This window comes from Pteropus vampyrus, unplaced genomic scaffold, assembly GCF_000151845.1.
Source record: "Pteropus vampyrus isolate Shadow unplaced genomic scaffold, Pvam_2.0 Scaffold12, whole genome shotgun sequence".
In the NCBI taxonomy this organism is placed as follows: Eukaryota; Metazoa; Chordata; class Mammalia; order Chiroptera; family Pteropodidae; genus Pteropus; species Pteropus vampyrus.
The window spans coordinates 14,225,899-14,241,218 of record NW_011888793.1 but is presented as its reverse complement, the minus strand read 5'-3'; the positions used below and the strand labels follow the sequence as shown (position 1 = coordinate 14,241,218).

The 15,320-nt window shown below is 38.2% G+C and overlaps 1 protein-coding gene across 1 annotated transcript in view; it reads right to left on the bottom strand.

Moving 5' to 3' along the window:
* The window catches only part of FNDC3B (fibronectin type III domain containing 3B), a 304,172-nt gene that overhangs the window by 54,935 nt on the left and 233,917 nt on the right, over positions 1-15,320 (bottom strand). The window contains exons 11-15 of the mRNA XM_011380910.2: positions 8,057-8,181; positions 6,683-6,857; positions 4,685-4,771; positions 3,474-3,612; positions 1,583-1,654 (exon numbers count right to left, since the gene is read on the bottom strand). Coding sequence (XP_011379212.1) covers positions 1,583-1,654; positions 3,474-3,612; positions 4,685-4,771; positions 6,683-6,857; positions 8,057-8,181 — 598 coding nt within the window. The remainder of the gene's footprint in view (positions 1-1,582; positions 1,655-3,473; positions 3,613-4,684; positions 4,772-6,682; positions 6,858-8,056; positions 8,182-15,320) is intronic.

Below are 15,320 nucleotides of genomic sequence, written 5' to 3'. Positions count from 1 at the left end.
TGAAGCCCCACTTAAAAGACAAAAATGGCTAGGAGTACAACAAATTAAAGATGAAACACTCAGTGTGTGACCCAGTTATCTGATCACTTTTTGGGATTAAAGAAAGTAAGCTGGGCCACTGGAGGGGTCTGGGTGCCCAATAAAACTGATGTCACTGGGGAAGTTTTCTGAAGTTCAAGACTTCTGGTTACATCTGGGGGCTGCTTCCACCAACTGCTTGCCTCAAAGATATGGGCTGCTAGAATGTTTCCTCTTGTTCTGCTCTTACTAATGCTGTTTCGAGTTGACTATTTTACAACTCCATGAAGTTGTTTTAGGAAAAATATTTTTACCCTGTTTTATAGTATTTTACTAAATAACTTCTAGGAATTCCCTCAGCTGCTTATTAGGTTAGATTTACAATTAAGTTACCTGTACCAGGGCCATGAGAGAAAGGGGAACATTAAAGACAGTCATTCAGATCTTACTGATTAGAAAACCTATACTACAAAGGTGACTGGGAACAAGGACCACTGAAAAGATTCAATTAATCACTCACTTTATGCATTGGCAAAGTTGTTGACTTTAAGTAGAGAATGCCACCTACTTTTGATTTGTCATGAGTGGTCAAGAGAGCCATGAAAATTCAAAATACACTTAGTTTTTCACAATGAGCTACTGCATATTCAGTAGGTGGGTTTTCTAATGTAAAGAATATGATTTTGTGTTATGAATAGCTGTGCCCATCTCGAAGAATTCTCCTGTTTTTTGCTTAAGAAAAGACCTGATCCCGGTGGCTACTGTGGTACAGAATAAAAAAAAGGCAAGCCACACACCTGCATTGCTTGTTTATAAAAGTTACTGGTAACTCTTTCTTTTTTTGCCATATGTATGTATAGCTTTTTATTAAATTAATGATTACAAGGATTATTGGAGTGGTGAGATAAGTCGTTTTTAAACTTCTGATGACTATATTTTTTCTATTAAAGCCTAATGAATTTTATTAGAAAGACCTAAGAATTTTTTTTAAAGGCATTCTTTAAGAAATCTGATAGTCAACATTGTCCTACTTTAATGAATGAGAAGTAATGAATAAATTATCTGAGTTGGAACTCACAACAAAGACTGAAAGACATTTTCTGAACTTATTATAAAAGTGTGACACTCGTCACTAGCCCACAGTAATATTATATTTTGTTTATCATCACTGCACATGGGAATTTGTGGATTACCAAACTCATTTGCTGTCTCCACCTTATCCTTTCTGCTGAATGCTTTTGATGTTCTCTTTGCTTACAAGAATTTCCAGAGAAAGTGTAACAAGAGAGGGAAAGAAAAACTTAATTTTATTCTACTGATTAGGACTCCTGGCTTAAATAACACAGAAAATTTTAAAACATGATAGAAATGTACATTTCAAGCAGCCTCTGCTCTCTGATGCTGTGTCTGAAACAGAAAAACTCAATATGTGATTAAGGTTTGTTTATTGTAATAGTGTTATCATTAAAAATAATGATTCTCCACTATTGCTACATAGATGTTTATCGTATTAGAAAATGGGCTTGCTACTGGATTTGAATAAAACAATTTCAGAAAGCTTCACCTTCAGAATTTCCATCAGTAATCTCCAACAAGTACTTGAGAATTTCTGAACCGCCATTGTCCTTCGGAGGATCTGAAAAATAAGCAAATGTCATATTAATTATGAAAAGGTATTGATTTTTATTGGTAAATATCACTGAGACACATAAATGCTTAACACTGTCTTAATTTTGGATTTAACCAAAAGGCACAATAATTTATATATTATTTCACCCAATTCCTTTCTTGAAAAACCAAAGAAACAAAAACATTAAGAAACCTTAAACACTATCAAGTTATTCAAAGTTCTTAGATCTAGAAATGTCAGAGCTTACATTTAGTGAAACATGAGCAAATCTTAAAAAATAAACTGATTTTCTAAGTTATGTTAATAAATTTACTTTGAGAATTCTGAAACCTGCTCTCTAATATTTATTGATTTTTTTATATAAGAGGAAATAATTTATTTCACTCAGCTCTAACTAAATTCTTTTGAGAGAGAGAGAATGAAGGGAAGTGCAGAATTTATTCATAAAAAATGAAAATATAATAAATCTGTTCCATCAGTTTGCTACTAAGCAAATTTTATATCCTAAGTGAAAGTAATATAAAAGTGGAGTCATGGATCAATGAGAACACGCACTGAACAGGTAGCTGAAGGAAGACGCTCTGGCTTATTGCCAGAGAGAGCCCTGTGCACTTTGTGTTTAGTCCACTCCTAACTCTGTGCCTGAGAGGGTTTTCTTTTCTAGGCAGAAAAATATCTTGCTTTATATTTTTGTAAGACCTTGGAGAATTTATCTCTATCAGTCAGCCAGCTCTATATTTTAAATATACTCTCAGATTACTCATAGGTTTAGGAACTTCCCTTCCGTTCTCCTTTCTCCCAGTATTTCCATTAATGTATACATACTTCAATAAGAGATATTTAAAATAATAATTATAAAGTTAAATATAGCATATGGCTAATAAAAGTATATAGTGTTAACAGAACTTTCTAGGATTTTCTGAGGAAAAAAGCTTTACAGACTGGCAAAAAGCACATCTAGATTTTTACAGTTTCTCTTAATCATCTCTCTCTTCCAGGAAAATATATATCTAATAAGTTCTGTCTCTAAATTTTTAGGTAACTTGAAACAGTTATATGTCTTAGAGGCTGGCCTCCAATAATGACTGGATTATGTTTTAAATTCCCTTTACATTATATGGTTGCCAGGTAAAATCTTATTTTAAATTTCTTTTTTTTTTCTTTTCAGGTAGCCAATATTATTATGTGACATTCGTGATAATTATATACATCCTAACAATAATTACGAATGTTTAACAACATTCTAATGGCATTCATTTCACTGAAATAATGCATGTGGTACAGGTAAGCCGCAGTATCCTTCTACTAGATACCTCCAAACATCAAATGCTGAACTTCACTATGAAAATTTCTGAAGTTCAAGACTTCTGGTTACACACACACCTGATAACAAAAACTAAGGTTTTCCTAATTCATTTTAACTGAAAAATTCTGTACATCAAAATTTACTTCCAATGACAGATCTAAATTTTGAAATTTATTTTCAATATTAACTTTATAAATCAATTTTTTACATTAAATATAACTACTTAAGGGCAAGCTATTAAAGAATGAAATATATATTCGGAGATCACTCCATTCAAATTAATAACATTAAAAACACAGGAGGAAAAACATGTAATAAAGGAAAATCATAGAATGAGATGCTCTTAAAATTGTCTATTTTACCAATTTGTAGAATTCTCTGAATGTTTCTCATATGTTTATCCCAAATGTATAAAACTCCCACAAATAATGGTGTCCTTTCATTTTTAATTTTCATTTGAAATTAGTAAGTTTTTAAAATTTAATCTGTCAAAAAAGAAGCAACTACAGCAAAACATACCCCATTTGACACTAAAGCCATGAGATGTAACTGGTCCTTTAATGAGGGGTCTTGTAGGAGGCCCAGGCCTGTCAGGACTTGTCGTACACACCAAAACTTCGCTTGGACAACTTTTCCCTTCCATATTAGAAGCAGTCAGCTATGACATAACCGAGAAAACATCAACATGCTTTAGAAATCAGGTATTAAATCAGCAGTGACTATTTAACATGGCAAGGTCAAGGCTTCCATAAACTTGTGCAGACAGACACACATACACATCTTCTCTCTCAGTCTCAATCTACGGATTTATAAGTGATTCTTTATCAAGTGCTTATTTTCTGCATAGTTAGCTATTAATAATTAAAAATAAAATAAAGTGAGTTTTAGCTAAGGACATTTTTACCCCTTCAAGAAGACGTATCACCACTTTGTTCTTACTGTATTGTTGAAGGAAAACATGGAAACGGAAAGAAAGCAGATAAAATAACCTCCCTTGTTTAAGAGTAGGTTAATGCCACCTTGTGGAGAAATGTTAGCAGTATAGCTGTGTTCTCATAGCATCAAATAACAAGGGTTTTAAAAAAATACATCAAAAACTATCCTTCTCTTCAAATAGTCACAAACTCCACTTGATAATTTGACAGCTGTTTATTGCATTACTACTACATGCCACGTAGCACCATTTGGCCCCGAAATTAGAGAAGGGAAGGTGAAACCATCTCTCTGCAGCATCCTGTTTTTTCTCTCTTATTGATTTCAGAGCACTGTTTCTGGTTACAACATAAAGTACTATGGTAATGCTAATGGTGGCTGTTGAGCAAAGACTAGGTGGGGAGGGAGTGCGAACAGGAAAGAAAAATTAAAATGGCTGAGGGGCAAAATGGGCAGAAGAACAAAGAAAAATGGAGAGTAAAAGAGAAATCTGATTAAAAGGAGAAACATCAAAGAGAAAGGTGTGAAATGCAGGTGAAGAGGTACACTGCACATTTGGTTTGGGTCTTCTCAGGTAAGGCCATCTGACCATGCTGTAATCCAATTTATTACAGCACATTATGACAGTTTTCTCTCTCCAAAGTGGATTTTAAAATTAAAGAATGGTGCACATTTTATAAATGTTACTTTAAAAATGTAAATACATTGACTTTAACAAAAACTTTTTTATGTTTCAATTTGAAACATAAAACAGCTTCTTTTTTTAAGCAGCTCAGGTACCAAAATGACTGACTCACCCTGAATTTATACTGTGTGCTTCTTTTGAGATTTTTCACAGTACAGGTTAAATCCTCTCCAGTGTATTTTGGGTGGAAAAGGTTATCCTGAAAAGGCAAAGCCAAAAAGAAACATCAGTATCATCAAATCTGGGCACTAAACACTTTCGTATGTAGGATTTCCATATTGCCTCTTTCTATCATCACCAGGGAGCCAGAGGTATGGCCGCTGTTGCAAAAAAGTGTCAGGATCCCATGGTGCTGTGGATAGCACTCTAGCTTTCAGTAAAAATTTAACTCAATCACACTGTAATTTCTCCTGGGTTTGTTCAGCCTTACCGCAGGGGTGATACTGATTTAAATGAAAACAGTGCTCTCTGAGAGAATGAGAATTTGCTTTGAAATAGATGCCACCATATGCTTTACTCAAAAGCAAATTCTGCCTGGCTACTCAATAAGCATTTTACACAAAGAACTTCACCACCAAGTAGTGCTATGTGACAAAGCAGTGTGTACTTAAAAAAATTTTTTTTATTTAACAATTTTGTGAAAAAAGCCTCTTGCATTGAGGTCTTCACTGCCAAGCTGCAATATGCTATGTAATAAACTGTGGCTGAGATTTCTGACCACACAGTGTCCTCTTCTGGTCAAGGAAGAAAGGACAGTGTGGATGGGGAAAGCATGATCCTCTAAGATGATAAATATCCCACTAAAAGCTGAACATACAAAATTCATTCCACAGCATTCTCAATCATCCATCCATTCATCCATCCGTCCATCCGTCCGTCCGTCCGTCCGTCCAATATTACTGTGCATCTTCTGTGTATCAGGCTTTCTTTTCTACTATCTAGGGGTTCGACACTGCTCAAGAACAGACAAAACCCTGCCCAAAGAAACTTACACGCCAGTTGGAGAAAGTGATTTTAAAAAAAAAACAAAAACTGTATGTAAATATAAAGCATGTCATATGGTATTAAGTGCTATGACAAAAAAATTAAGCTGAGTAAAATAACAGAATGGTGGATTTAGTAAAGTGCTGCTTTCGATAGCTGTGCAGGTTAAATAAGGCACCCACATGTGGCTCTTTACATTAATACAATTAAAAATTTAGTTCCTTGGGTCCACGGCCATATTTCAAGTACTCAATAGTCAGGTGTGATCAGGTACTACTTTATTAAATATTGTAAACTATAAAACATTTCCATCGTCGCAGAAAGTTCGATTAGACAGTGGTGTTTTACAGGGTGGTCAGGAAGGGGCTCTTCAAAGAGGTGACATGTGATTAAGAGACTGAAAGAAATGAGGGAAGTGAGTCAAAGATATCTGGAAGGGCATTCTAGCCACAAGGCTTGGCAAATGTAAAGTCCCTGAGGCCAGGACATGCCTGGTATGCTCAGTGAGCCTACAATGGCAGGCTACAAAGGCAGTAAAGATTCCGATAACACAGGACCTTGTAGGCACTGTAAGAAGACCTTATAGGCACTTGAAGGCTTTTACTCCAATAAGAGAGAGGAAGGCACAGAGATGGGGAAGTTCTGAGCAGAGGACTGACATGATCATATTTTATCTAACAGGATCATGCAGTTTTGTGTGGAGAATAGACTCTAGCGTAGTAAGGGTGAAGGTAGGGAAAATATTTAAGAGGCCATCAGAATAATCCAGGGGTAAGCTGATGGTGGCTTGTAAGAAGGCAGTAGCTACGGAGATGTTGAGAAATAGTGAGATTTCTGAATAATTTCTGAAGGAAGGTTTAAAAGGATTTGCTGACTGATTATATGTGGAGTCAAGGACGACTCTAAGGGCTTCTGGTTTCCCAAATGAAAAGGTTTGGAATGACATTCACTGAGATGAGAAAGACTGTGGAAAGAACAGGTTATTGCTGGTGGTGGCAGTGGTAGTGGTTGAAATTAAGAGTTTGGTTTTGAATTTATGTAGGTATTCTAATTTGGTGTCCTACAGTTATGACAATACTGATTTATACAGAACACACGCAAGGTTATAAAAATGGCAAAAACTTACATTTTCGTCCTCCTGGATTTCCAAGGTATAGGTGACTACTTCCTCAGGTGAACAGCCTTCTGGTTTATTCCACTGCAACGTGACCCATGTGACCCCAGCTCGAACAAGTCTTGGGGCAGAAGGCATCTGAGGAATGTTTCCTAACGTGTAGCATACCACCTCTTGGCTATAGCCACTGTAGAGAATTAAACCCAATGAGACACACATTTAGGAGCATGTGAGTAGCCTTGGCATTTTAAAAAAGAGGAAGAATAACCCTGGCTACTGCCCAACTTGATTGAGTTGGAGAGTTCAGGGTCTGACAGGTTCAGCAAGCAAGAAAGGCTTTGTGTGATATTCTCTACAACAATTTTCAATTCGCCGATGCATCAGCTCCCCATCCCTTCTTAGGTCAGCTCTGAACAAAGTAGACCATGTTACAGGACAATATATTTAAAGAATTTGCTTGACCCCAAAAGCACCCAGCAGAAAGCACAACATAGTGCAATGTTTACTAAACTATGAGCAACAGCTACCAAGGGGCCTTCAAATAATTTATAAATATATACGAGTGCAATTTTTCAAAAGTTTATGGGAACTTCCAATCATTTATAAATTCTTGAACCATATAAGTCTTTATTGTTATGCCTTTTTCAACCAGTGGACTCTAAAAATACAATGGCTAGCATGGGTGGGGAGGGAGGGCTGTAAAACCTTTTGATACTAAGTTTTTTAGGCTGGAAAGACAGCTGGGGACCAATGGTGTGCTGAACCTTCAAGAAGATTTTCAATAAGCAATGATGAAAGAAAAATAAATTCCCTGTAATCTAGAGGTACCCAGGAAGTACAACTGAAATACAGTCTTTCCAAAGCATCTCTATCCACTGACGCTTCACTGTACAATTGTTCTTGTCTTTCTTCTGCAGCCTCCAAGACGTGCTGTCCTAGACAGTCCAGATTTTCTCCAATCCTGGGAGTATCTGCCCTCAGTTTCACGACAATGGCCAGCCAAGCAACCCTTTCTTTGTATTAGGAATATATATATAATTGAAATAAGCAACGGAATGAGTAGCTTGCTAAGGTGATGAAAGAAAAAGGCACATGATTTGAAAAAAATAAAGCCCCAAGAGGATTCCTTTCAAAATCTGCACTGTTACTTTCCCTCATCTTGGTTCTCAGAGACCCCTAGTGGGGCCTTTGCATTACCGCTTGCAAGAAGGCAAAGAGGCCACACAGAGGCATTCAGCAGGCGCCTTCTACTCTCTGATTAAGATTCCCTCTCCAGAAAATCTTAAATTGGTTCAGTGTGGAGGCAGCAGGTGTCCTCGTGCTTTCCAACAACGTGAGAGAAAAACTCAGAATCACCATACAAATAAGGACAAGAAAATGTCATACCTGGTGCCAATGTCATTCCGAGCAGCCAGCCTGAATGTGTACCCCATTGCTGGACAAAGCTTTGTCAACTTGCAGTGCTTCTGGCTCCCAAAGAAGCACTGTCTGAAACCACTGTTTCTTTTCCCCTAAAAGAAAAGTGAAACAACACACATAAATTTTTAGAAAATAAATAACCATAAGAAGGGGCATTTTGAATAACTGTTTAATTTCCCAGTTTGGATGAACAAAACCAAGAGAAGGAGAGCTTCTAGGAAGTGTTCATGTTGCACATAAAAGTGCTCTACAATGAAATGTCATCCTTAACATAAAGGCACTATAGAAGATTCTGTAACTGAGACAAGTAATACACTGTGCTTGTGGGATTTTGAAAGTGATTTAGGTTAACAAAATTAAAAAAAGGTCCTCTCAGTCACAAGGCAATGCACAATTTCTAAGATCTTCTTCCTCACTTGGGCCGGTCGCATTGCCCAATATGACCAACAAAGAGTAGCCTCAGAGGGATCGCTAGCTCTGGAAATGCATAGCCTTTTCCAGCAACTGCCAAGCACCTGAAGACCAGTCTAGGCTGCTTAGCGTGCCACAGAAAGCCCTCCGCAGTCTCTTCTCTCCTGACCAGCCTTGCAGCAGCCGTCAATCCCTGACATGTACATTCCAGTGATGGTGAGCTGTTTGTTCACTGATCCCTAAATATTGGTCACATGCCTTTGAATCATTTTGTCCACATCTGCTTTCCTCATAACAGTGCCTCGGACAATCTGGGAGCTCAATCAATGCTTGCAGAGTTGAAATGAATGTCTGATAAGCACTTGGAACATCGGCTGAATTCATTTATATGTATTTCAGCTACTCTTAAGTGTCTTATGAAACTGGAAATATATTTTTAATGCCTTCCCAGCCTTACGTGATGTTTCAAATACCTTGAAGCAAAAAGAAAAAACTCCAGTGGGTTCTCTTAATAGACCTTGAGTAGAAAATAACTGTGCTGTGCCACGCTCAGAGGCATGAAATACTCACATAAGCAGTTTGCTAGAACAAATATTTCATATCCATAATTCACAGTATTTTATCTATGTTCATACAAAGAAAACTACATGCTAACACTGAATGTATTTTAGCATTCTAATTAATCAGATGGTTGTGCCCAGGGACTTTAGAAATATGTCTGAAGTTCTCAATTTATTTTTTAAAGAAAGAAGAAAGCCTATTTTTCTCCTATGCAAATTTAAACGTTTCCTTCCTTCAAGCAGGCCTCCAAATGCTTACCACTAAAACACGTTCCAGGTGAACTTTAATTAAAAATAAAATACATACACAACCAGCTTGAAGCACCTCTAGAGTGAACAGATTAAACACAACCATGCACATTCATCTTCGAACTAACTCTTTCCAACCCTCTCCTCCTTGAGCAGGAAGGGACCAGAAGTCCTAATAGCCTTCAAGATCCAAAGCTCATTTTATCAAGGGTTCAAAGTACATTCAGGTGCAAACAGTAAAGCATAACATTTTTCAGCTGCTACTTGAATGAAGTCACTGTGCCCTTCCGCTTACTTTGAGTATTAAGGTTGCTACTGACAATTTATTCATAGAAAAGCCATTTATACATACATTTGCATAATTACATCCAGTGTCTGATTACACTCTGTGAATGCCCTGGTATGTTTTGTAACCATTCCAGGCTGTAGCGTGATCTACCTTTTTCCTCCTCTATTTCTGAGCTCAGAGTAAACAGAGCAAGAAAGGCACATCCTGCCGCCACGGAAGCATCAGCCCTTCCAAACCCGACATTGGCTCCCCTTCAATGCCTCATTTTTCCTATTTCTTTGTTTGGTCTCCTTTACTCATTTCTGGTGCTTAGAACTATAGCCAGTAAATAAAAGTCAGTCTGTTCCTTACTAGGTTGATTTGCTTTAATACGGTGAAAACCAGACTGTGACTTAAAGGAGAAAAAAAGAGTGGGGAGACATCAATGATAAGCAGATTTTTTCTTTTAAAGGGCCACAACAATTGGTTTCGCTAAAGAATTGAGGGCAGGGGCGGGGGGAGGAAGCATTCTGTAACCTTTAAGACATTTTCCTAGGTTGCTAACATTTTTATTTTTAATTTCTACTTCAGTATTGGGAACAACTGCTAAAATAAACTCCAACTTGTTTAGACAAAGCATGCCAAATTTTCCGTCTTAATATCTTCCAAGATGTACTTACTACTTTGTGTACAGTCTTAAGAACATGAAGAAAGACCTAGGGCTGCTGGAACCTTAGAATCAAGTTTTAGAAACAATATCTGTAGCTTCAGAAGAGGTAAGAGTACAAATAGTTCACAGAGTCAAAGAAGTAAGGCTTATTGGTGCATTTTTAGAATTCACTGAGAATAAAGCAAAAACACGGGAAAGTAGGTTAAAATAGTTTGGACCTGAGAGAAGTTTATGACATGCACTTTTAATATAAAAGGGCTATGGGGGGGGCGGAATTCATAAAAGTCATTGCAGAGCAAAATGACCTACAGCTGAGAGGTAAGCAAATGAGGATGGAGAATGCCATGGAATCCAGCAATCTGATGGCTCACACATCACCCTGGTCGTCTACAACAGTCAAGCTCCCGTGCGGTTCTGGGGCTTTAGGGCTTTAGAACAAGTACATGTTCAAAGGTGATATGAAGAATCTGCTTGAAAAACAAGAGGGAGCCCAGGCCGCAACAGCATTTATAAATAAAATATTATCCAGGTCTTATTGACAGAAACAAATAGAATTTTTTTTTTTTTAAATGCTTTAGAAGATTGAAAGATGCAGATAAACTGACAGGAATGACAACATGAATATTTAATCACTGTTCATCAGAAATTAAATATGTCTAAGCCATTATTGTCAGTGAAGTTTTACAGATGGCAAATCATAACTTTCATATTTTAAAGATAGTATGGTCCCAAATGACTGAGAGATTATAATCTGTGGCAGGTTCCCTCTTCTAATAAAATCTAAACTACACAGGATTACTGAGCTTTACCTAGGGAAGACACTTACTTGCCACTAGTGGTGTGTCACACAGAGGAGAGTTAAGAGTGGGGCCTCTAAAGGCCCAGGAGTTAGCTGGCCCACAAGGGAAGAAGAGCTAACGCATGGGTGCCCGGCAGTATCCCGATCCCATGTAAACTGGGAGATGAGGCACACAGCACGCAAGCAGTCAGGATCAGAACCTCCCCAAGACGAACCTCTGAGCCCCCGTCCTCCTGGGGACAAGAACTCCACCCTGATTAGAGAGAAAGAGGTGCAAGGAGGCTTCAAGCCCATACATATCTTTGGTCATTCTGGAGCAGACCTAGCCATTGGGCTATGTCAGAAACGAAGCAACCCCCAGACGAGTCCTGGACTAACTTTCTACTGCCAGGGTCCGCAAGCCAAAAAGAACAGATTTTCAGGGTTCCCTGGCTTGTTTGTATTTCATAATTTTGGGCACACCCAAGCACACAGTAAGTTCATTCAAGGACAAAGCTAATCTTTACTAGAATGTGACAAAATCTTGGAGTACAAATCAACTGTGTGCTGATAAACTTCATGGCGCTCAATTTGGCATGAGGTGAGGAATTACGAACGTGTATTGCTTCTTTTTTTCAGTTGAGTGTTCCTCATGGTTCTTGCTAATCTGTCGTCCCACACCCAGACCTAGCCTGAGAGCCCCAATCAGCACCCTGGGCCTTGAGACAAATGGAACTGGTCAAAACTGCTCTAGGAAAGCACTGGATTTACCAGCAAGCTGGCTAATGTACACAAAATATATCACATTAAGTCCCTTCCCAATCCTGAGCTCCTCGGGGGGTTTTGCCTCTATCTTATCTTTCTTACCAATGAACAAAAATGCATTGCATATTTATCTATATTCTAGACCTCACTGGATCGGCTCATCCTCCATTCCCTGTAGCTTGTCCCAGGCAGCCCAGTCCCCTCTACTGGAATTTTATTTACCACATACATAGTTCACTTGGCCATGGCTGGACATCTCGTTTATCTGATCCTTGGTGAGCAAGTGCCTCTTTTCAGTTCTAGATTCATATCCTAAAAGAAGTCATCGTCTTTAGGAGAAAAGTCCCAGGCTTACATCACTAAGAACAGGGGTCCCTAATCCCCGGGCCACAGACAGGTACCAGTCTCCTGATAGGAACCAGGCCGCACAGCAGGAGGTGAGCACCAGGCACGTGAGAGAAGTTTCATCTGTAATTGCATCCGCTCCCCAGCGCTAGCATCACTGCCTCGGCTCTGCCTCAGATCATCAGGCATTAGATTCTCATAGGAGCACCCAACCCTGGTGCCAAAAAGGGTGGAGGCCGTGGACTTAGAATACTATACACTCTATCAGCAACTGCCTCTCTGTTGCTCCCTTCTCATCCTCAGTCACTTTTTAGAAAGGTCATACATTTGGTTATAAGTCTAGTAATAATGGGTCCAGATGTTCTTCTGGGTCCTATAAAGTTACTGCTAAATTCTGAAGAATGTCAATAACCTTCAACTTTTTGCCAGATTGTGAAAGGGCCCAATCTTGGAAAGGCAGGGGAAGAGAGGAAGTAAAACGTAGACCTACATGGCTATATAGCAGAGAAGGATCGGAAACATCTTGCAAAATGTGTTAATAACCTCAGGGACAAAGATATTAACCCTATCAAACAGTATTTCATTCATTAAAATATTTGGAGTTAAATTATAAACATAAAAGGTTTTAAATATTTTGAGTAACATAGACTCTATTTTCTTATTTTATCTTCTGCCCTTTTACTACCCACTTGAATATTTTCCCATTTCTAATATATAGTTTAGTTAAAAAAAAATTAAAATTATGTTTCTTATCCACCCTCAACAATTAAATACTTAGTTGACCTCCCGTTAGTCACCCAAAAGAATAGAACACATGACCCTACTTTTTAAGTGCAATGACTGAGGCAGAGACATTAATTGGCAGGCATATTGTTTATCTCATGGGTTCCCACTCCTTGTCACTGAGAGCAGGTAGAGATCACATCCGTTTGTTAACTGAGCAGAGCTGTGCCAACGAGGCAAGCCACCACTGGCTGGTGAAGCTGCTCTGAGTACAGGGTGTGAGTTCTGTCTGGCCACTGTACTGCTGCTGGGTACACATTTGTCTTACTTCTCTCTTTACCCAAAACACTCAGAAGAGAAGAAGGGGTAGGAAAAAAGAGTTATGTTGTACTTTCAAAGTCCATGACCTCTTATCTAATGACCTTAGGGCACGGTACCTCAAAAACACCATATGTGCTATACAAAGAAGAGGAATAAAGATTAATGGTTTCTCATGACTAAGAGTCAAGAGAGGTCTTATGTCACATGGTGGTGATTTGAACGTCTGAAAATTCTTTGATACCCTACCACTGAGGAGCAAAATCTATGGCCCTTTCCCTGGAATGTGCCTGTGACTCACTTATAACTGACAGAATGTGGTGGAAATGAAGCTGTATGACCGCCGATGCTAGGTCTGAAAAGGTAATGAGCTTCTGTCTTTTCCCCAGAACACTTACTTTTGTGATTCTGACTCCCTAATGGCTGCCATGCTGTGAGGGAGCCCTAGTTGAGGTCCCATCGAAGCCAACAGTGGACACAAGACTTGTAAGTGAAGATTCGAATCCCCAGTGAGCCCTCGCAGTTGAAACTCCAGCAACTGTGGAACCCAGACAAGCCATCCCCCCTAGTGTCCTGTCGAAATTCTCAACTAGAATCCATGAGCATAAATGACTGTATTAAGCCACTAAGTTTTGAGGTAATTTGTTAGGCAATATTATACTCATCTATTTTGATGTCCATATGTTTATAGTCTGAAGTTTTTCATTAAACTTTTATAAAATCCTCCTGTACTATAAATAGCCAAGAGGTAAGGGAGTGGAAATGTGCATTCCAGTACACAATGTTTAAAGTATACTTGGATAAAGGCTTCTATTTTCTATATGCACTTAGTACTGGAAGTCATCTCTGCAGAGATTTATAAAATTATTTTTGTAGAAGATAAAAATGTAACCAGGTTTCTCCATGATAAAGATCAAGCAAAATCATTAATCAACAGCAGTATAGTTACTTCACCTTACAGAGATACATTTTAGACTGAATTAAGATTTTTTAATAATGTTATCCTAAAAATTACAGAGAATATGGGGAGATTTTTAAATACAGACATGTAACGGTCTTTTAGTGATGGTTTAGGTATAGCATAGCCCAAATCCACAGGAGTAAACAAATTTAAAAACCTTTCAAAGGATCTCCACTATGTAACCTCTCTTTGGTATGTTTATAAACACATAATGGAATAAAGTTCCAGTGGAGAAACCAAGTTACAGGTGGGTATGCCTATTTGAAAACTGGTATCTATGTATATAAAAAGAATGTGATTCTCATAAAACCCAACTAATTTTAAAGTTCAAAATGTTTAAAAGTAACTGTGTTAATTTGTAAAACTATGTAACTGAAAGACTGAAAATGATTTTTTCTCAAGTTGGTTTTCCTTCATTAATTTATGTATCTTTATAAAGCTGTCCTCTGTACTTAGGAAGATGAATCAACTAAATGGGTTGGTTTCCTACTAAAGAACTTAACAGTATCCACAGCTAATTTTATACATATAACTTAAACATACTCCAATTAATTCAGGCTACAGTATTTTCCTGCCAGGAGTAATTCTGTAGACTGTGGGGAATATGGTTGTTTTGGCTAACATTTCCAACTACCCTGGCACTAACAACCCTGGAAGCCGGTATTTCCAAAACTGGCACTAATAAATAAAGTTGGATGATATTTTCAACTGCCTTCAAATTAATAGATTGGAAATGATCCTTCCTGTTCCTCTTCCTAGAACAAGAAAACAAGAATGGCCAACACGAGGGCACCAGAATCCATTGTGAATCTGGCTCTCTTTGGTCCTATGACTTGAACTCCTCCTGATGTATATTCTTGATCTATGGCCTCTTTCCACTGACCTTCTATTACAGGTTCTTTCACAGCTATGCCTACTGCCTTCCTGATCTGCTCTTACCAGGTTTAATAAGTGCCCGCTAAATAAATTACTTCTCAGTTATTGTGTGCTTGTGGTCCATGGCTGCTGGATCCAGACACGGGCTGAGTGATTCTGGGCTGGGCACAGTTTAACCTGTCAGAAATGGCAACAATAAATGAAATAAAAAATAAAGTTGCACTGGCCAACTGAACTACTGCCAGGCTCAAAGATTTAGTCTGTTAGTATGTCTGTATTTAGAAGTTGTTCCAGCACTGGCTGACCC